The 21,971-nt window shown below is 38.4% G+C and overlaps 1 protein-coding gene across 4 annotated transcripts in view; it reads right to left on the bottom strand.

Moving 5' to 3' along the window:
• Positions 1–21,971, bottom strand: part of smoc2 (SPARC related modular calcium binding 2) — a 220,189-nt gene that overhangs the window by 82,948 nt on the left and 115,270 nt on the right. For all 4 annotated transcript variants that reach the window (XM_039738220.1, XM_039738219.1, XM_039738221.1 and 1 more), the window contains exons 3-4: positions 7,499–7,605; positions 5,201–5,300 (exon numbers count right to left, since the gene is read on the bottom strand). In XM_039738220.1, the coding sequence (XP_039594154.1) occupies positions 5,201–5,300; positions 7,499–7,605 (207 nt within the window). The remainder of the gene's footprint in view (positions 1–5,200; positions 5,301–7,498; positions 7,606–21,971) is intronic.

Genomic DNA, 21,971 nt, shown 5'->3' with positions numbered 1-21,971 from the left:
TTGAGAGGTGCAGAACAAGCGGATTCCCTGAAGAAAAAACAAACAGACAATGGAAGAACATGAAAGCACCATAGCAAGAGTGGCAGGGCAGGGGATCGATCCCAGGTCCCTGGAGCTGTGAGGGAGCAGTAATAACAACTGCACCGCTATGAATTAACAGTACGCTGCTAGTACCATATGAACGGTACTTAAAAGAGCCTCCCATAGGAATACCTCACTAGAGCGTATATGTCGATATTACTTACGGGGTTTAGGGGGTATCCCTTTACAATATCCTTAGAGTTAAAGTGCCAGAAGGTTAAGCGATCTGCTAAATGTACTTTTGAACCCGATAACATGCATTTTAAAGTCTGACTCCGGACCTTACAGAGTATCATTTAGAAAGGATTGTCACAAGGAATTCCTCACTCAGTGTGCATTGTATAAGCTGCTTAAAAGAGATAATTGATATATTGGTTGGAGATTATTTTTCAAGACCTGGTTTTATTAGCTACCTTTTATTTATCTTCATTTGTCAGCTCTCATTAAACAATGCCTAACATGCCTATTAGAAAATCATGCAGATCAAGATCACATCATGGTCTTCGTGGCTGTCTCACAACAAGACCAACCAATGTTTGATTAGCTAGGGACATGGTTTGTCAATTTGGAACTATTTAAATACAGAAAAATTCATATTTCAGCAATCCACTGATTTTGTAACCGATGTATCCTCTTAAGCAGGGGTTCTCAAACTCAGTCCTGGGGGCCCACTGTGGGTGCAGGTTTTTGTTTCAAAACCCTAACCCTCACCCTAACCCTAACCCTAACCCTAATCAGTGACAACATCTGATAGCACTGATCTCATTTAATTAGCAGGTATTATTTATCTTTTATTCTACATTCAGAAAAGCACAGCAGCATGATTTTTACATTTACAAGAAACTTAGAAATATTTCTGTTTTTGCTATGGATTTAAATGCTTAACTCTCTTTTTATTATATCTCACGCTTTCTCTGTGCAGTTTGCTTCCTTCATTGAATCTTAACAATGACAATTAAAAACAAGCAGAGCAGAAACCCAAGCAAACAACACTCAGTCATGAAAGGCTGCAACTACTTTAGCATCAGCCCCACTAAATAGTAAATAATGGATTAATTAAACAATTAGAACACCTAGAAAAGTAGAATGACAAGATGAAAATACTGTTAAAATGAAAAAAATACATATAACCGCTTAGTACATTTTAATACCTTTTTTTTTTAACAAACTTAGTTTTCTAATTTGTATATTATTCCCAAAACAGGGAATCTGGGAAACAACAGTTCACTTAATTATCACAGGAGTCCAATTAAAAACAGAGGCTGGTTGGAACAAAAACCTGCAGCTACAGTGGACCCCCAAGACCGAGTTTGAGAACCCCTGCTCTAAAGTATGGGTGTCAAACTCCAGTCCTGGAGGGCCGCAGTGGCTGCAGGGTTTCATTCTGACCATCTTCTTCATTAGTGACCCGAGTTTACTAACTTCTTTTGCCTCAGTTTTAATTAACTTGCCTCAGACCCCTTAGTTGTCTCTTTTTCTTAATTAGCAGCCAAACAATAATGAGACACAAAACAAGCCGCCACATGACCAGCTAACCCGCGCCCATCACACATTATTTAAAAATAAAGAAAGGTGACGGTCTTAGTAAGGTTGATTGCTCAGGTCACCAAAACATCTTGACGATGTTTTTAGAAAAAACAGAAAAATCAACAATTTTGGAAATGTCTGCTGTGGCAGAATGAGAATAGCAACAAGCCATTGAATTAAATAACGGGTTTAATTAACAGCAACAATAGGCTTCTCATTAAGAAAGTGATTGGAGTGAAATTGTTTTAGCTGGTCATCTGTTGGCTCATTTCACATTTCATTTCATTTCAGCTGCCATTTAATCAAGAAAGGAATCAATTCAGGGGACCGAATCCTTAAAATCAGGGCTATTAAAATGAAGGGAAAAGAAGTTAATCAGCATTGAAAACTGGTCATTGTTTAGGAAAAGGGTCAGAATGAAAACCTGCAGCCACTTTGGCCCTTAAGGCCCGGAGTTTGACACCCCTACTCTAAAGGGTAAAATGAAGCCAAGATCTATCCCAGCCTCGTCAAATGGAAGGTAGGAGGACATCCTGCATGGGGCACCAATCTGTTAGCGAAATCACTCATACACACTAAGCCAAAAAACTGTTGCCAGCAGGGGTGTAGATTCTCCATCGTATAGGGTGATCCTCTTGTTTTACATCATTGTAAGTGCCAGTTTATGTGCCTAGGTTAGCTAGTTTTCTGTGAGGAGTTGTTACAGGTTGAGTATGTGATGTGTTTGTGAGCTCTGCGCCATGTGGAAAAAGCGGCATACTAAATATGGTGAATGTAATGGGATATTTAGTGTGCAAGTGTGTTGAAGACATAAGCAGTTCAGTTATTAGATTAGATAAGATATAGTTTATTTGTGCCTAAGGGGAAGTTAAAACTTTAAAGAAGCTCAAGAGAAGGGGTGAGCAAAAATAGGGAAAAAGTAGATTTACAGTTGTTCATATGGAAAAAGGCATGTAGGTTATGATTGCTACATTCAAACACACTTTAATAATAATAATAATAATAATAAGACAAATGAGAAAAGAAAAAGACAAAAAATACAAATAAATAATACAATAATTAATAAATTGTAATACAAGATTAATAATACACCCTCTGTGTTTTCTGTACTCCCAACTGTAAACCTGCTTTTTGCCCACCCCTGTATATATTGTCACACATATGTCCTTGGGGACAGCTTAAAGGCTCTGGTGATGCTAATTCAACACCATTCCACAAGCTGCCGATGTATACTAATGCCTGTTCTCTTCCTACATGTACAATCTGGATTATTTACAGCCAGACCACCTCTAACATCACTTCTGGTGTCTGTCCCCCGGACCCACCAGTTCCTGCCTAGTTGGAATTTATATAGAAGGGTTGCCATCTTGGCTTGTTTGGTCTTAGATTCATGCCATTAGTGGCATTATTTTTTGCTGAAGAGCCTTTATAATATATGGGGTCACGGTGTCAAACCAGTCTTTTTTCATGTTTTCATTTGCTCTGTCTCTTTTCTATGTATATATATATATATATATATATACAAAGTATATATATATATATATATATATATATATATATATATATATATATATATATATCTTCTTATATAATACACTACCGTGGCTGTCTTTTTGTCTGTCCAGTATTTTATATCACCTGTAGCTCACAAACAATTTGAACTATTAACCTGAAATTTGGTACACATATTTTTTTTTATTTTTTTTTATTGTAGAATCAACTCTTGGCAATGGCCAGCAGGACGGCTGTGTGGCGCATGCGCATGGGCGCCATTCTCATCCCTACCACCCTCGCTGTCACTTCCCCTACCTCTTCATATCATAAAACATTCTTGAGCCAGATTAAAGACTTAAGTGCCAGTTTAATTGAAAAATTAATGAAAAACGTACAAAGTAATTGCACCACAACCACTAACTTAAACGGTTTTAATGCAAAAAGATGCAGACGAAAGAAGAGAAGAAGCGGGCGGCTAGAGTGGAGAGAAGAAGAGCTTCTTAGGAAGCAGCCAGCGCATCAACCTCTGAGCAAACAAATGCTAAACGTACAGAGAAAAAGGATGAAAACTATGAATGCTCAAGTCAAGTGTACAAGATGATGCAACCCCCTCCTAGTTGGCAACGTAAACTTTGAATTGTAATATGCTCATTTTTAGCATATAGTATCTCATTTACATAAGTGTTCAGACGCTCCATCTGATCGTATCAAATGTAACCTGTCCAGCCTTAAGTAACATCCAAAACAGGACATTTAAGCCAGTTCTTCACATTACCCAAAGTCCCATAACCCCTGAACCTACCATAACCCACCATGAGATGTGATAGTTCTTTCAACTTAAGATGCGATCAAGGCTGGCTAGTTTTGAATCATTCCCACCTTACATTCCTCCTTGCTCTGGATCTTATTTTATGATATGCTCCAGTCTCAGTCTCTGACCAGTCCCAGAAGAACTTAGTGTTACCCCACTCAGCAACATTTGCTTCAAACTGTAATAAGGAGCAACTTCGTTAAGTGGCTGTGTAGTCTGTCTTGTTAGTGGTAAATCTGTTCGGTTATTTTCTACATGAGACAATGACGGAGACTAACTTAGTAAAAAGTTGTTATGTAGCTGTCGAATTTAGATCGACAGTAGTCTGGGTAATATGTGTGGCAATAATTTACTATTTCTTAACCTTAAATCGCAAAATGAGCATTCTTTGGTACTTTCTAAAAAAATGAAAACTTAAGCAAGGGAAGATAGTCAAAATGAAATAGAGCAGATAACATTGGATTTCCATAGTTATATAGCTCTGACTAAAGATTCGTGGAAAATAAAATTTATGGAAATATCCAGAAGTTTTAAAGGGATGGTAATGTAAAATAAGGCAATGTTAAGGTTAACGCCACTGATAAGATTGTATTTTCTTTAGAAAATATAAGCAAGAAAACACATCTGTACACACGTATAAGTTGAAATTATGTTGGCTTCTAAGAAACGTTTACATTAAAGTGAATAGACTGTTTGACACAGCATCCAAACACATGAGCAAATAAAATTTGAAGTTCATCCATCCACTTTCCTAGCCCAATTACCCAGGGCATGGTTGGGGGGTCAACTGGAGCCTATTCCGCCTTCTGCCTGTAAGCACCTTGAACATGAAAAAGGTGCTATATAAATAATTTTTTATTATTATTATTATTATTATTATCAAGCATGGGGTGCAAGGCAGACACAGTCCTTGGACAGGGGTAATTCTGTCACTGGGTGAAAAGACACATACACAGATCTGGGCCAAAATTTGGCATCGCCAGTTCATCTAATCCGCATGGCTTTGGGCTGTGGGAGGAAAACAGAGCACCTGGGAGAAAGTCACACAGAGACAAGCAGGACATGCAAATGCGGACACGAGGAGAACCGCCATCTCTTTGTTGCTAGACAGTAGTGCTACCACTGTGTGTCCTTGCTACTCAATCAAAAATTCAGCCATACTGTACAGTATTACACTTAATACAGTATTTTTAATGTTTTCTTTAAACAGTTAATGCAGTTTTGATGGCACAAATTTCAGAAAACAAATTCAATTCTTGGAATTGCAAAACTTAAAAAGTTCCTTACCTGGACATCTGGGTGTCTTATTTGCTACAGCTGTGCCACTTATGGGACGTCCATTCGGGGTGACGCACCAGCAGTACCCAGTGTAGCTGTGACATTGAACCTGAAATGATGTTTGGTTTAAACAAATACCAAAGTGAAAAACAGTAAATACACTTAACAACGGTACATACTATACAGTGCTTAGCAGAATTGCAGTATTAAAGCATTCCAAACCATTTAATAGTTGACTTTTCCATTATCTAACCTACTTAATCAAGTCCAGAGCATCCGAGTCAAGGCAGGGAGCAACCATAGACAGCTTTATTCACTCGCTTTACTGAAACACACACCCACATTCAGCCATATAGGAACAATTTAGTGTCATTTGGCACTGTACCTCTGCAGTTGACCTGTTGTTCCCCAGGTTATCTTCTCCCTCATGCAAAAAATGTGTCTAGTTTCAGTGGCTCCTGGGTGGTCTTTTAGCCTTCGAACCCCTGCAGATTTAGTTTTGGTTTTTTCCTCCAGCTTAATTTGAGTTTTTAAAAAATTAATTTCTGTCCTCCTGTCCTTCTGACTTTACAATTGGATGCATCTTTGTTAAATATGATGTTCTATATCTACTAATTATATATCTATTTTTATGTAAGCCTGTACTAATTTATTTTTTGTTGTTTTTTCATTACAAGTCTCATGGCTGTGCTGTCACTTTCCATGAGAAGTACCCAAAGCCCAATAAAGTGACAAAAGAAGATCACACCTCCAATTTGGTTGTGCACGACTTTCTGCTGCACTCGGATAGTATGACTTGCGTTGGTGATGAAAACTAACAGTTGGCCAGTGCAATGTGCTTCACTGTCAGCAGAGGTTGCTGTGGTTGTTTTCCTGTCAGCAATGCTGTGTGCCCTCAGTCTTTCCTTGTCACCCAGGAAACATAGATGCATAACTGCTCACTGTGAGAAGAACTTGCAGCCCAATTAAGCAGCCAACACCTCCAATTCTTGGGTCATGTTATGCATATAATATCATAAACTCTCGATTAATGCACAGAATAAGGTTCAAAGCCCACTGGATTTGAAGTTTTTGTGTGTCAGACTTAAAATCCTTAGCATTCTATATATATGTATATATCTATCTGTATATCTATCTATATATATGTGTGTGTGTCGGAGATGGCTGGGGGGGGCACCGGGCTGGGACACCTAGGAGGACCGGAGGAGGGCTTATACCTTCCCCAGACCATGTGGGGGCGACCGCCCTGGTACCTTTGGGGGCCATGGGTACAGAGCTTTGAAGCTCAACCCTGTAGGGGCCCGTGGTAACCACCAGTGGGCGCCCCTATGCTTTTGGAGTCCTGGACCTCAGCACTTCTGCCACACCCGGAAGTGCTGGGGGGAAGAGGAGCAGGGACACCCGGAGTGCTTCCAGGGATGCAGCTGGCACTTCCGCCACACTGGGGCGTGTCGGTGGAAGATTGCCGGGAAACACCTGGAGCACATCCAGGTGATTATAAAAGAGGCCGCCTCCCTTCATACAAGGGCTAGATGGAGGATGAGGTCTCTGGAGGAGGCAAGGAGGCGGCCTGAAGAAGAGAAAGGCATTGTTAAGGGCCTGGACTAAGGGTGATTGGTGCTGCGACACTGGGTTGTGTGTGTCATTGATCTGTATATAGTGTATGATAAACGTGTTGTGGTGCTTAACATCATGTCTACCTGTCTGTGTCCTCCGGGCTGTTCCCCACAATATACTGCGGTGGGTGGCACCCTGCCCCGGATTGGTTCCTGCCTTGTGCCCTGTGTTGGCTAGGAGTGGCTCCAGCAGACCACCGTGACCCTGTGTTCGGATTCAGCGGGTTGATAAATGGATGGATGGATGGATATTTAAAGTGTTTGGTAAAATTGATAAGGGTTGCCATTTATTTGGTTGTTAAACATTAAAAATATTTGCCAATCAGATAAATGAATGATACACCCTAAGCACTTAGTCTTCTTTTTTCCTCACCCATATATTACAGAGAGAAAAGTAGATACAAAGATAATTTTGAAAGTGGTGGAGGTGTTACTGTTAAACAGTTATTTTCAGAATCTAATTTTAGAGTCGCAGTCCTGTTTAGGCATCAGCAGTTCAAGGCACAATGTGACCATACTCCATCACTGGTACTTTGCCCACAACACTCACACTCACTCACAATTGCCTCCTCCATGTTGGGATCAGGAAGGAAAACCAGTGGAGCAGAAGGAGAAAAACGTATGACCAAAGAATTTATTACAAAGTGAATCTGCAAAGTCAGATTGGACCAAATGAAAAAAAGCAACTTACCTGGCTATATGTTCCATCATCATTGCATTCTGGTATAAATACTTGCGGAAAGACTTTTCTTGCTTGCTGCTGGGTGTATTTCCGCTCTGCCACACATCTAGAAACTTCTAAAAGAAAAGAAAAATAGAAATAGAAAAGAAAAATGTTATAAAATGTAGCTTTAATTATCCAGACTTTGAAAAACTCCAGAAGAACTGAGTGTTTCGGAAGTGGTTTTATTATACTGTGGCCTGGAAAACGACCAGACATCATGTTCTTATTAAAAAGAGTGCATTGCTACCCAGTATGATGGTGAGTGCTGAGCACTTAACAAGAAGAGCTGAAGACGTCTTTCTAATGGAGTGTATAAGATTACTATTAAAACACACCGCCACGACCCCTTAAGTAAATTTAAAGTTGCTTGATAATGTTAACCTGCTAAAAGATGTCTTTTATTAATTCATTCGTAACAAGGGTCTGTAACTAACTTATGCAAATGTCACACTTGGCCACAGGTTATCTTTTGTGGTGGGTTATAGCACAGATTATTCTTATTCAATCTTTCCAGATACAAATGCAAAAACAACTTGTTTCTTACAAATACAGTATGTATATTGTATCTCATTTGGGATTTTGTATACTTGTGTTTTTATAATCACATACACACTGTGTTTTAAATTATTTGTATTGCTTCATTGTTTGCGAGTCTGAATGATCATCAGTCTAATCCATAAAATTGACTCAATAATGACAGTTCTGTAGAATATCAAAATGCAGATTTTAGTGATTGGACCAAATGGTCTCTCTATATCTCCTTTAAATAGACAGAAATACAATGCACAAAACTCCAATAAATACCTAAAGAAATTTCCATGCCTCTCAGAGTCATTTGATACAATACAGATGTCTGTGTCATAGTGGTAAAATAGCTAAGCCATTTTTGCAGTCATATTCACATCTCACCTTAGAGTGATTCTCTCATTTTTGAGCATTCCCATTTTCTTTCAGGCTTCAAACTGCACTGAATACGTGCTGCCATTACTGTATTACAAACTCCATAACAAACCATAGACTCTTCAATCAGATTAACTGTGCTGACTACGATTGTATCTGAGACAGCAGTGCCAATAAAGAAGAATTTGAAGAAACAATCGAACATGACCTGAAATCTACAAATCCTGATTGGTAACGATGAAAAGCAACATGGAAACTTTTAAAGGCAATAGTATGGCAGGCTTTTGGGAGTGTATTTTATAAGAATAATGGAAATCAAACTGCATGGTACACAGACTCACGTAGGGTACATTTTAACATTCAATTTACAAATTAGTTTTTATTCAATGTTATGGTGCAATGGCATTGTTAATTACTCAAAAAACAAAAAGGTATTGAAAGTGTGATGACAAGAACCACTTTAAACTCAGATTTCACTTTATTCAAGAAGTACTGTATAGCCTAAATGCATTTTCCTGACTGGAACATCTTTTACAGCCAGTATATATTTTTTTAACTCCAGCCAAGTAACTCAATCTGCTTCCCTAAAATATGGAGAAAAATCACACCAGACTTGGAAGGAGGACTACAAAATGCAAATTAGAAGAGAGAAAGAGCTTTTGCATGCTAAACAGAGATGCAAGGAAGGCAGACAGCCTGGTGTTAGATGAGATGAAGATGACGTATCATACTGTACGTCCAGACACAACGTTGGGCATCATGCACACAATCCTAGGTAGAATGGCAGATTAACCTAAATAGTCAAACCTCGGTCGAATTTTTCAGGTTTCGTTGTTATACAACATTTAATCACAGCCGATTTATTTTGATATTTTGGGCTGGTGGTAAGGTTGTCCTCCAGGCATTGCAAGCAATCTTTCCTTCCATTTTGGAGACTGGCATCATCCCAACTGACTGGAAAACGGGACTTGTCATCCCTATCTGGAAAGGGAAGGGTGATCTCCTGGATTGCAACCACTACAGGGGGATAACACTGCTCTTGGTGCCAGGTAAGGTCTTTGCTAGGGTTGTCCTCAATAGGATCCATGATCACTTGCTCACCTACCAGCGACCGGAACAGTCTGGTTTTACGCCTAAGAAGTCTACCATTGACCACATCCTGGCACTGAGGGTTCTCATGGAGCGCAAACGCGAATATCAGCAGTTTCTTTGCAGCCTTTGTTGATTTTCATTAAGCGTTCAACTCAGTTGATTGAGCTGCCCTGTGGGACATCCTGAGGGTTTGTGGGATCCTCTCAAGGTTGCTGAATATCATGACTGGCCTGTACACTGGTACTGTGAGTGCTGTGCAGAGTGGAGGCAGAACCTCTGTGTTTTTCCCAGTTCATTCTGGGGTTCATCAGGGGTGTGTTTTTGCTCCTACTCTGTTCAATGCTTGCATGGACTGGGTGTTGGGCAAGGTCGTGGGGTCCAGCGGCTGTGGGGCATCTGTTGGTGAAGAAAGATTCATTGATCTTGACTTTGCCGATGATGAGTCAATGGAGGCTCTGATCGAGGCTGTCAAGAGACTGAGTGAGGAGTCCGACTGTCTGCAATTACGAGTGTCCTGGATAAAAAACAAGATACAGGCCTCCAGGTGTGGAGAGAGTCGAGAGGTTTACTTACCTTGGCAGTGACATTCATGTGTCTGGTGACTCTTCCTATGAAGTCAGTAGACGGATTGGGAGAGCATGGGGGTCATGACGTCGCTGGAAAGGGGTGTGTGGCACCCCTGATATCTATGCAATAGGACGAAGGTCCAAGTCTTTAGAGTCCTAGTGCTTCCTGTCTTGCTATATGCTTGCGAGATATGGATGCTATTCAATGATCTGAGATGAAGGCTGGACTCCTTTGGTACTGTGTCTCTCCGGAAAGTCCTTGGGTATGGTTGGTTTGACTTTGTGTCAAATGAACACTTGCTCATGGAGTCCCAAATGAGGCACATTACCTGCATTGTGAAGGGGCGTCAGCTACGGCACTACGGCCATGTGACGCATTTCCCAGAGGGTGATCCAGCTCGTAAGATTCTCATTGTTGGGGACCCGAGTGGCTGGACCAGGATAAGGGGTCACACACGTAACACCTGGAAGTGACAGATAGAGGGTCATTTCCAGAGGGTGGGACTGGACCGCGTGTCTGCCTGTGGAGTTGCCAACCAAAATCCAGAGTTGTTACATAGTGTAGTGGGTGCGGCAACGCACTGTACCAGTGCATGCTCCCCAACTTGACTTGACTTTGCAGAGATCTCTTTACACTTTGACATTAAAGAGTCATTTTCTGTTGATCAGTGTCAAAAAAGTCAAATCTACTGCGATTCATTGTTGTATAATAATAAAATTTGAAAAATTCCAAGGGGGTGCATGCTATTGATATGCACTGTATGTGAGGATTTTCTTTTTCATTTTTTTTTGTTTAGTTTAAGTTTTATAAGTATAAAATATTGTAAAATCTACTGCCTGTGAGTTGCCTTTGCCACTGGGGAGTGAGCGCCCTTTCTTACTGTCAATGTAAACAGACCGTCTCTTTGCCCCACGCCCTGCCAAATGCTGATATTTGTGGCTTTGTGTTTTGCTAGCTGGACTAATCACCCCACAACAATTTATAGTAGAGAGACTTCGTTTTTTTTATTTCTTAAAAAATTTGGGTCCTAGCCCAAACACCAGCAAAGCTGAGTAAACATTTTTAGACGCCCACGATCTTCTAATTGCTTGGAGTGATTGATAAGCAATAAAGCACTTAATGATAGATGTTGAACCCTAATGTGTATTTCAGAGTGGAGATGGGATCATTTGTAGGAGCGCGTGTGTACTATAATGTGGTAGACTAGGTGTGTTGTTAATGAAAAGTCAACATCCTTGAAAAAACACTAACTATTTTTCTTTCATTTTTTTTGGTAACTGTACCAAAACCACATTTTTTCACTATGTAACTAGAACTGGATTCTAGATGTACTTCAGAACATAACTGCATGAATTCTTAAATTAAATTTTTTAGCTCACAGTACTTTCAACCACAGCAGCAGATGCATAATTACATTTGAGACTGTATCATGAGTTCAAGTCCAAGGAAAGAAAATTTGCATCGCAAGCACTAGGTAACCACCGGATTTTTCAATTTCCTACTTCAATTCATTTGCCACAAATAATTATTACAACACTTACGTTCATCAACAAATGTTCATGCATCACGTTATCCTTCTAGTCAATAGTTCCAAGCCAAACATAAAAATGGATTGTGAAGCCCGTTCTCTTGATGTTTTCCATTTTTTATTTTCAAGATGGTCAGTGCATTTCACTGGAAATTAGAGCCGTCCACTTCCTGAAGAATCCTCAAGCATCAGTGGAAAAAGTTTCAGACAGCAAAGCTTGGCTTATAGGAAACAAATGTGATGCCTGCTTGACATCTCCAGGCTCAGGGAGGTTTCAGGGACCAGCTGGCTGCAGAACAAGCCTTCTGTGTGCTTTCAACCACAATAACAGTTGCAACTAATTTTTTGAGGGCTTGCAAGACTCCTATTTTCCAAGGGCTTGTGTGGGATCTAAAGCCACTTATTGGATACGTTGCCTGAAATAAACAAAGAATCTTTTATTCGATCTACTATTGCTTCCTAGCTGGAATCCTGTGAGATATGACTTTCAAGTGCCAAATCCACTGCGGCTGTTAGTTGTCGCTCTGGTTCTCTAGCAAGCCATGAAATCAGTTTTCTACCATCTAGTTTTTTGTTTTTTTTTTGCACCATTATTCATCTGACAGAAGTGTAGACAGTGTGTCAAAAAAGACAGCCACATCTGGGTAGAGCATGGAAAATACAGGCAGTCAAAGAAGACATCTGAAAGGCCTGACTTTTCTTTATTTGTATAGTGGAAGAAAGAACGAAAGAAAGAAAGAAAGAAAGAAAGAAAGAAAGAAAGAAAGAAAGAAAGAAAAAAAAGAAAGAATTCAACATTGCAAACAATTTCACAGTATTTAACAGAAATGCTAGAATATATTTCTATGTTATGACTTAGTGTACACATAATTAGCATGAAATCAAATTAATCCTGAATGTCTGGGCGATAGACTAAACATGGATTATTTTGTTTTTATATGTGATCATGAAAATATTTTATGACATATTGGATTCATCAATCATGTGTTGTACTAATCTTATTGATTTCATTTTGGAACAAAAGAAAAAAGGTTGCATACAGTATACATTCATGCATCCATTTAATAAACCCTTAAGGGAACTGTCACTAGCAGAACAATAATGTAGGCCTGGACCATTTGCAAAGCTTTGGACATTTTAATACAGTTCGAAATAAATCTAATTTATCCATTTAACAGTCATGGGGAGCTACTGTGCAACTCATCAGTTTTTCATTGTTACCCCTTATTTTTGGCTCTCTAGAACCCCCCCCAAAAAATCTCATTTGTAGTCAATTTTTTGATATGTTTTGAAAGAAATTACACCCTTATAATAGAGAAACGCTAATGAATGTTGTCTATTCACAAAGAATAACCATGATACCAGTAAGTTTACCTGTTTTGCAGATTTTCCTTAAGTGTGCCTTACTTTCGGAAACATAGTACAAGTGGAATGGGTTGAAAAGTGTACTTGTAGCTGTTTATTTTAAATATTGTTACTTGGAGATTTTATACACTGTGAGATTTAATTTCTTCTTTGTACAGTTAAGTTCATGAGAATTTGGACAGTGTCACAATTTTCATAATTTTGGCTCTGCATGCCACCACAATGGATTTGAAATTAAGCAATCATTATGTGATTGAAGTGTAGGCTTTCAGCTTTAATGTAAGGGGTTTACCAAAAATATTGTATGAGATATTTAGGAATGACAGCTATTTTTATACATGGTCCCCTATTTTCAGGGGCTCAAAAGTATTTGTACAAACAAATATAACCATGAATATAATTACCATTTTCAACATTTGGTTGAAAATCCTTTACAGTCAATGATTACCTGAAGTCTGCAACCCATGGCCATCTCCGAGTGCTGGGTTTCCACTCTAGGCCATTGAAGAATATTGCACTTCTTTGCTTTGACAAGCACTTGGTTTGCTTTCACAGTATGTTTTGGCTTATTGTCCATCTGTACTGTGAAGTGTCACCCTATCAGTTTTTAAGCATTTGGCTGAATCTCAGCAGACAGTAGAGCCCTGTACACTTCAGAATTCATCAAGCTACTTCCGCCAGCAGGCACATCATCAGTAAAAACCAGTGACTGACTTCCATTCACAGCCATGCATGTTCATACCATATTCATCGGATCATGAGCCATTTCTTCTGTTCTCCATACTCTTCTCTCCCCAACATTCTACTATAAATTGATCCTAGTATCCATTGTCCAAAGAAAATTATTCCAGAAATGGGCAGGCTTTTAAAAAATGTTTTCTGACAAAGTCTTACCTGTCCTTCTTATGCTTGAGGTTTACCAGTGGTTTGCACTTTGTGGTAAACCCTCTGTCTTTACTTTCATGAAGTCTTCTTTTGATTGGTAGACTTTGGCAATGATAGGTCTACCTCTCAGAGAGTGTTCTTGATTTGGCTAAATTTTGTGAAGGGGTTCTTCTTCACCAAGGACAGAATTCTGTAGTCTTTCCTGCACAGTTGTCTTCTGTGGTTTTTCTTTTTTGTGTTACTGAGTTCACCAGTGCGTTCCTTCTTTTTAATAATATACCAAATGGTCGATCTGACCAATCCTTATGTTTCTGCTAGCTCTCTGAAGGGTTTGTCTTCTTTTCTCAGCCTAATGATGGACTGTTTTTACTTGCATTGCCATTTCTTTGGACCACAGATTAAAAGTTCACAGTGACAGCTTCCAAATGCAAATTCCACACTTGGGATCAATTCCAGACCTTTTACCTGCTTAATAATTAATGAAATAATGAGGGAACTGCTCCAAGCTGGTTATGGAACAGCTTATCAGTTTGAGCCCTTTGGGAATGAGGGGGCTCTGCAGAAAAATGTCTGTCATTCCCAAACTGCTCATACAATACTTTTGGAAAACCTCTGAAATTAAAGCTGAAAGTCTACACTTCAATGACGTAATGATTGCTTGATTTCAGATCCATTGTGGTGGCATACAGAGCCAAAATTCTAACAATCATGTCGCTGTCCAAATACTTAACTGTATCTATATATAGTTCACAGATGACACTCTAGATTGTACATACTGTATTTGAATCTTGTCTGTATGTTCTCAATCAGTGTGCAGCATTAATCTATACAACATCTGGAAATGAAGGCAGCAACACACACCAGAAACTCCTATTTTGAGAACCTGCCTAAAGAATACAGATTTTAAGGTTGATGTATATGTGTGTGTTTGCAGGCATATTACTATTCTCAGTTTAGTACCACTGTTCAGTGCAAGCGTTGTGCATCCATCCAATATTGCAGCCTTCTTTGCACAGATGACAGGACATGTTGTTACTGCTAACATACTACATTCATTTTCATACTCCATTTGCCATTTCCTCCATCTCCATCACTCAGCAAACTTTATATTTTTTAGTATTTATTTATTGCTACTAATTTTGACACATGACCATCCACATGTTACATGGTTTAGAGTAAAATTAATGCAAAAGTTCCTGATATAGAAAAGCAAGTAAAACTAATTCTCAATTATGACAGTTTTTACTCAAAATATTGTATATAAGGAATTATTTTCTGCTAAAATATGTTATTTAAATCAATAAAGAGTTACATGAGCATACAATTTATATGTATATGTTACGGCCAAAACCTGAAATCGTCCAAAGTGGGAAGTGTCCGGCCAAATCAGGAAATGGCTAATGTCGCTGTAAATTGACCGGCCAATGTACGATCATTTCTTCGATTTTGGGATTTGGCAAGCCAGTTTGCGAAATTGCACGGGGCGATCAGCCAAAGTCGGAAGAAATAAGGCATGAGCAGTGATTTGTTACTCACTTAGTAGTGCAATTGCATCGAGTGTAGCCTTGGCAGCTCTTGTTCAGAAAGAGGATGCCACTTGATTGTTTCAGAATAATTAAGATTAAGTATATAAGTAGGTTTCACATTTCTGTTATCAGTTTAGCCCTAAAATAGTGACTTAACATCAGGGACCTATTTTATTGACTTTAAGGTTCATGTTTGGGCAAGGGGAAGGCCATCTCAAGTGGCGTCCGCTTTCTGAACTAGACCCGCCTTGAGCAGTTTTTCATACAGAATGGAAAACTCACTTCTGATTCTGTATCTGAAAGTTTTTAAGTATCTTCGCCAAAGTAGCATATACGCTGGTCATTTCTAGTAATTCAGACTTTGGCCATACCTTGCAGCCAAAATGTGAAGCGGCTGGCCAATTCGGGAACTGGCTGAACTTCAGGTTTTGGCCATAACATATACATAAAAGGCATGTTAAGTGTACAAGTTATTTACCCATTTTCTCATTCTCTGTTTGTGCTTGCAACCATAAGCACTGTGCACCCATCTAATGTTATAGCAGTCTTAAGCAAAAACGGAAGAAAGGCTTGACTGGAGAGATGCAAGTTTGAAAATCGAGGAAACAAATTGAGGGATCCAGAGCCTTGTTTTGCTCCAGAAGATCTAACCTTCACCCACTTCTTTCCAATATGTTCTTTCCAGTATTTGACATTGATCAATAAAATGGACGAACTCATTGATGTACTAAAGGTCTAAGAGTTGTAATTTCAATGGTAAGTTTGCCTACTTATGCTCAATCAGAGATCAAGATACTATACTATTTACTATTTTAAACCCTTATTGTCTGAAACCATAGAAAAAAAAATATCAGAATTGGAATTGCATTAATAGTATTTAGCTAATTGATAAAATAAAAATATACACAAACATTGTCATTTGACATCTGAACTCCATCTACCGGTGGCTGTAAAAATTATGGTATGTATATAACTACTGTAGTCTGAAAAGCAAGGACACTGTCAAGACAAATTTAGCACAGAAGGGCTCTAGATATTCATGGTGGTGAAGAAGCATGCGTTAGTAAACTGCTACAAAATCAGTACCAAATACTTTCTTGCATTACAATTTGATTTGCCTTTTCTGGGTGGGTTTTTGGCATCATAGGGCGAAATGTGACCGCAGGTATTGCAATACTGAAGAGATTATTACAGTGAGAAACTCTTGCCAGGTTCACATATTTAATACAAAAAAATTTAAATTGCTTCTTCAATTCAATTCTTCTTTTTACAGATAACTATCTTAATTTCCTATGAGGTTATTAACATTTCATAATATAAATTTCAAAACACCGATGGAGTGCGTATTCATTGTAACAGTCCTAAAGGAGGTCTGGTCTGCTTTTATATAAAGAGTTCATTTCTAAATAATGTCAAGATTTTTTAAAAAGTCTTTTATCTTATTGTTTAATTTGATATATAATTAAACATTAGTTTCACAGTATTTTATTCAAATTTTTGTTAAGTTAGTTATTATATTTTGCTGATTAGTATTATTTTTCAGCATTCATGCTTTCAAGATGAGCATAACCTCATTATATTGTTACGCAGATGCACACATTCAATTATGTTAAGTACATCTTAATTATTTTGCACAAAAAGCAAAAGGGCGCAGATAACCTTTCAGTTTTTTTGATTTACTTTAGAAAGCTATAGCTTATCTGAGTAGCCGTTTTCAATGGAGTCATTAAGCATCTTTCTTTGCTAGCGGATTTTTTTTCCATTGTTCATTCAATTTTGTGTATTTGCTGTTGTCAGAATCTTTGCAAAAAAAAAAAGAAGAAAAACAGATCTAAATGGCAAATTTTATTTCTAGTGAGTAGCTGGAATATATCTTAAGGGTGAATAAGTTTGCTATTTAAAGTGTAAAAATGATTACTATGCAAGGCGTCAAAAGATCAGCAACCAAACAAAAGGGTAAAGAATCCCAAAGATCAAAAGTTGAAAAGTAGTTATCTCACATGGACATATGATCACATACACATGCAAGAATGGAGGGCACACCCCACAATGATGCATGGCATCATACCCAACAAGCTTCCAAACAGTGATACTTGAAAACATAATTTTTATGACTTAACACAAAGGCTTAGTAAAAAATATTTACACAAAAACACAAAGATTTCCCTCTACTTCTTAGCAGTTGTTTTTCAGTACTGTGTTTTGAAGCACCAAGACAATGTTAACATAAGCAGAGGCTTTGAAATAGAAGTGAAGCAAACCCTTGTGGGCTTTACCTATGGCTGCCAGTTGGCTCCAGGGCCTTTTGAGACTTTAACACACACATACACACATCCATCCATCCATCCATTATCCAACCCGCTATATCCGAACTACAGGGTCACAGGGGTCTGCTGGAGCCAAACTCAGCCAACACAGGGCACAAGACAGGAAACAAACCCCGGGTAGGGTGCCAGCCCACTGCAGACAAACATGCATACTGTTCATTAATCTGTGTCCCAGCAGTAATATTTATATTTGTTTCATAGGTAATCATTTGAAATATCTCATTAAAAACAGAACACTGTTCTGTCCAAAGAGGGACAGTGCATTTACTAATTTGGTTGGAGTTTATGACCCCCTCATATGAGTGCTACTATTTCACTGATGATATTGGAAGATGATATTCCAGTAGCTCAGAATACCCAGGCTTTGCATTCTTCATTTTGGCATATTTTAACCATTTGACTTTGAGGTTTGAACAACCCAAATACAAACAGCTGGTGATGTGTGCTACCACTGAGGGAAAAACCATGGGGCATTGCTTTACCACAATGTTAGATGCTCACTTAATATACTATTTTGCAGGCCCCTTCTAGGTAATTCAAACCATGCAATGAATTTTCTTGAAGTTATCTTACCATAAGATATTAAAGTCTGGTAAATCGAAAGCAATATTAGTGCTTACATAGAATAGAGTGTCTGTGGAGAGACTGCAGAACTTGCTGGATTCAACATTCGGAGGCATGTTCAGGGACAAAATGAGCACACTGATGGGAAAAATACAATTCAAATTAAATAATAATGAAATGCAAACAATGACACACCTTACTTTAATAAAGAACGGGAAAGGTTTTCGAAAGTTAAAGATGAGTAGACTAGGCTGAAATTCACATTGATTGGCTCTTTGCATAGGGACGGACTGCAACCACATAATATCTCAGGAATGTTTAAGCCTTTTTTTTGGGAAAAAATTGGAACATCTAAGTAATTATTATTAATTCCCCCTTGCCTCCGAGTGTTCCCCTGCTACATAATCCCTTGAATGGACTGCACTTAAAACCTGAAAGTCACACTAGCCCCATATAGATCCCTGTTTTATAGTCTTGTACCGTCTCATCCTCTTCCCCTGATTTTCTTTATTACATCAACACAATTAAATATACAAGAAGGTATATCAGCATTTTGTGGGTTTCATTCTACATCTCATTTTTAGGTAGAATTCAGAGAGGAGTAAGATTAATGATTGGGGTCATCAGGGTTCAAACATTTGTGCAATAGCTATCATTGGACATTTTCCTAAGAAAGCTTAATAAAATCTTTAATGACCCTGTTCATTCTCAACAAATTCTCTATCAGAAGTTTGTAAAGCAGAGCAAAATAAAAGTAATGCAATGCAAGAGACCCTGTGTACCTTAATAAATAGTTCAAAAGGATAACTATTCCCAAAAATAAGATAATTTATCTTTAACCTTACTGTATATTTTTTATTTGTCTGTTTTTTTATTATTCAGTAGTCATATGACCAGCCTAATTTCTTAATTAGACATATTGCTATTTACCTTGACCTATTCATAAATAACTGTAGATGTCTGCGCCACCACCACCTAATCAAAGCACCGTGATGTTCCTACATTGATGGATTAAAAGCCAGAAGTCTGCATGACCATCATCATCAAGTCCTTCCAAGCGAACCCTAAATACAAAGAGGACTGTTTCATTTATGTTAGGTAGAATGCCCAGAGGGGCTGGGTGGTCTCGTGGTCTGGAACCCCTGCAGATGTTATTTTTTCTCTCCAGCAGGCTGGAGTTTTTTTTTTTGTTTTTTTCTGTCCTCCCTGGCCATAGTGTTGTCTTATTCTAATTCTTACTTTGTCTTTTTACTTCTCTTTTCTTCATCATGTAAAGCACTTTGAGCTACATTATTTGTATGAAAATGTGCTATATAAATAAATGTTGTTGTTGTCTGATGAGCCATTTGACCATTAACATTACTAAGGCTCTTGTAAAGTTTTTGATGGTATCATTAATGTGCACTGTTATGTGAGAAAGAGTAATATGCACATGAGTGACAGACCAACAAAACATGAAAATCTCAGAGACTAAAGATTACCTTTTCTTTAGACCATGTTGGTACCCATCTAGTCTAGTGAACAAAGGGTCCAAGGCAATCCAGCAAATTCAGTATGTTATAAAAGATCTCATCAATCACTACAGTTATACTACTACAAACTGTTAGAAAATTCTGCAATGGCAATGCATATCTTCTAAACATCCCTATACTGTCTACAGCAAATTAAGTTTTTTTTTTTTCTGAAAGCTTCCCTTATGAACCTTGCTTTTCCAAATTTTTCAGAAGCCTTACTATTTGTCTGTTGACCTCATCTCATCCTTGGGCACTTAACAGTTTAAAGTAATCACCTTTAATTTTATGTTCAGTGTTTATGTCTGTGACAATGGCCATCTACAATTACCTCCGTCCATGCATTGCATAAAGTCAGATGACTAGCTTACCTTACTGTGCTTTATGATTTCTGTCAAGATTATCATACATGTTCTGGTACTTTACTTTTCAGTTATAAAAAGGTGAAATGGAGTTTGGGTTAGAGATTTTCTTCGCTGACTTTGGCAGTAAAAATTGGTCCATCACTAACCACTAGAGTTAGGGGGGTAAAAATTATAATAGCTCAGTTTTGCTATAATCCTTGTAGTGATAGCAACAATACAATGAGGAAAAGCATCTAAATTATTTTTCTTCATTTTTGTGCCACCTAGAGTTGGAAGTCAGAATCTATATTTACAGTAGAGCTGCTTAACAGGTTCCCCATCTGTTGGGTTAGGGTTAGGAGCATGTGCTGATAGCATGTTGGAAATGACAAAAATTATATATTTTCGTGATGCATGAATAACAAAATTCATTCAAATGTAGGTCCTGCCACAAATAATAGCAAATCAATTGTTTATTCCAACAGTTGGAATAGTGTTTCCTATAGTAAAAACAATGTTCAAGCTTACTTAGTGCTTTTGTGTTCATATTGGTTTTCACAACATTATAGTAAAAAAAAAAAATTCAATGTGAAGCACACAATTTGTTATGAGGCACCATTTTAGGACATAATTAATTCTTAACAGTGCATACCCTCCATACTGTACCACATACAATGTACAGTGGAACCTCGATTTACGACCACAATTTGTTCCAAAACTCTGGTCATAAGCCGATTTGGTCATGACCCGAAGCAATTTCCCCCATAGAATTTTATGTACAGTAAATACAATTAATCCGTTCCAGACCGTATAAACTGTATGTAAATATATATATATATTTAGTTTTTAAGCACAAATATAGTTAATTATACCATAGAATGCACAGCGTAATAGTAAACTAAATGCAAAAACATTGAATAACACTGAGAAAACCTTGAACAACAGAGAAAACTAACACTGCATAAGTTCGCGCTATAGCGCTAAAAACCGCTCGCTAAAAACTCTTCTTTTTAATAAGTTTTAAGCACAGGGAAAAAATGAACATTTGAAAAATCCGTAATTCAGTAAACCGCCAAGAAAAGTAACATTTCAACAATGCACGCTACGAACCGATCGCTGTAAACAGAAATGACAACAAGCCCAGTGCATTCTTTAACTGCATTCTCTACCTTATGCGTCCAGCTCTCTCTCTCATGTGTGTGTGTCTCTGTCTCGCACACCTGTGTGTGTGTCTCTCTCTCACACGCCTGTGTTTGTGTGTGTCTCTCTCTCGTGTGCCTGTGTGTGTGTCGCACTCTCTCTCTCTTGCTCGCTCACTCACTGCACAGGGAGAGACTGAACACGTACAAACCGAAAGGGAAACTGGCTTGTTCGTATACCAAGTGTGTGGCAGTGAACAAAGGCAAAAGTTTGGCAAACTTTTTGGTCGTAAACTAATTTGTACGTGAACCGAGACGTTCGTGAACTGAGGTTCCACTGTATAGTGAAAGGCATACATAATGTCAGTCAGTCATTTTCCAACCCACTATATCCTAACACTGGGTCATGGAGTCTGTTGGAGCCAATCCCAGCCAGCACAGGGTGCAAAACAGGAACAAATCCTGGGCATGGTGCCAGCCCACCGCAGGCATACATAATGTATTGAAGTGAAAAGTATACAGTCTGTACTAAAACATCCATCCATCCATCCATTTTCTAACCCGCTGAATCCGAATACAGGGTCACAGGGGTCTGCTGGAGCCAATCCCAGCCAACACAGGGCACAAGGCAGGAACCAATCCTGGGCATGGTGCCAGCCCACCGCAGGCATACATAATGTATTGAAGTGAAA

This window comes from Polypterus senegalus, chromosome 16, assembly GCF_016835505.1.
Source record: "Polypterus senegalus isolate Bchr_013 chromosome 16, ASM1683550v1, whole genome shotgun sequence".
Classification (NCBI taxonomy): Eukaryota; Metazoa; Chordata; class Cladistia; order Polypteriformes; family Polypteridae; genus Polypterus; species Polypterus senegalus.
The sequence above is the reverse complement of the archived record's forward strand: the minus strand, read 5'-3'. Positions and strand labels throughout refer to the sequence as shown.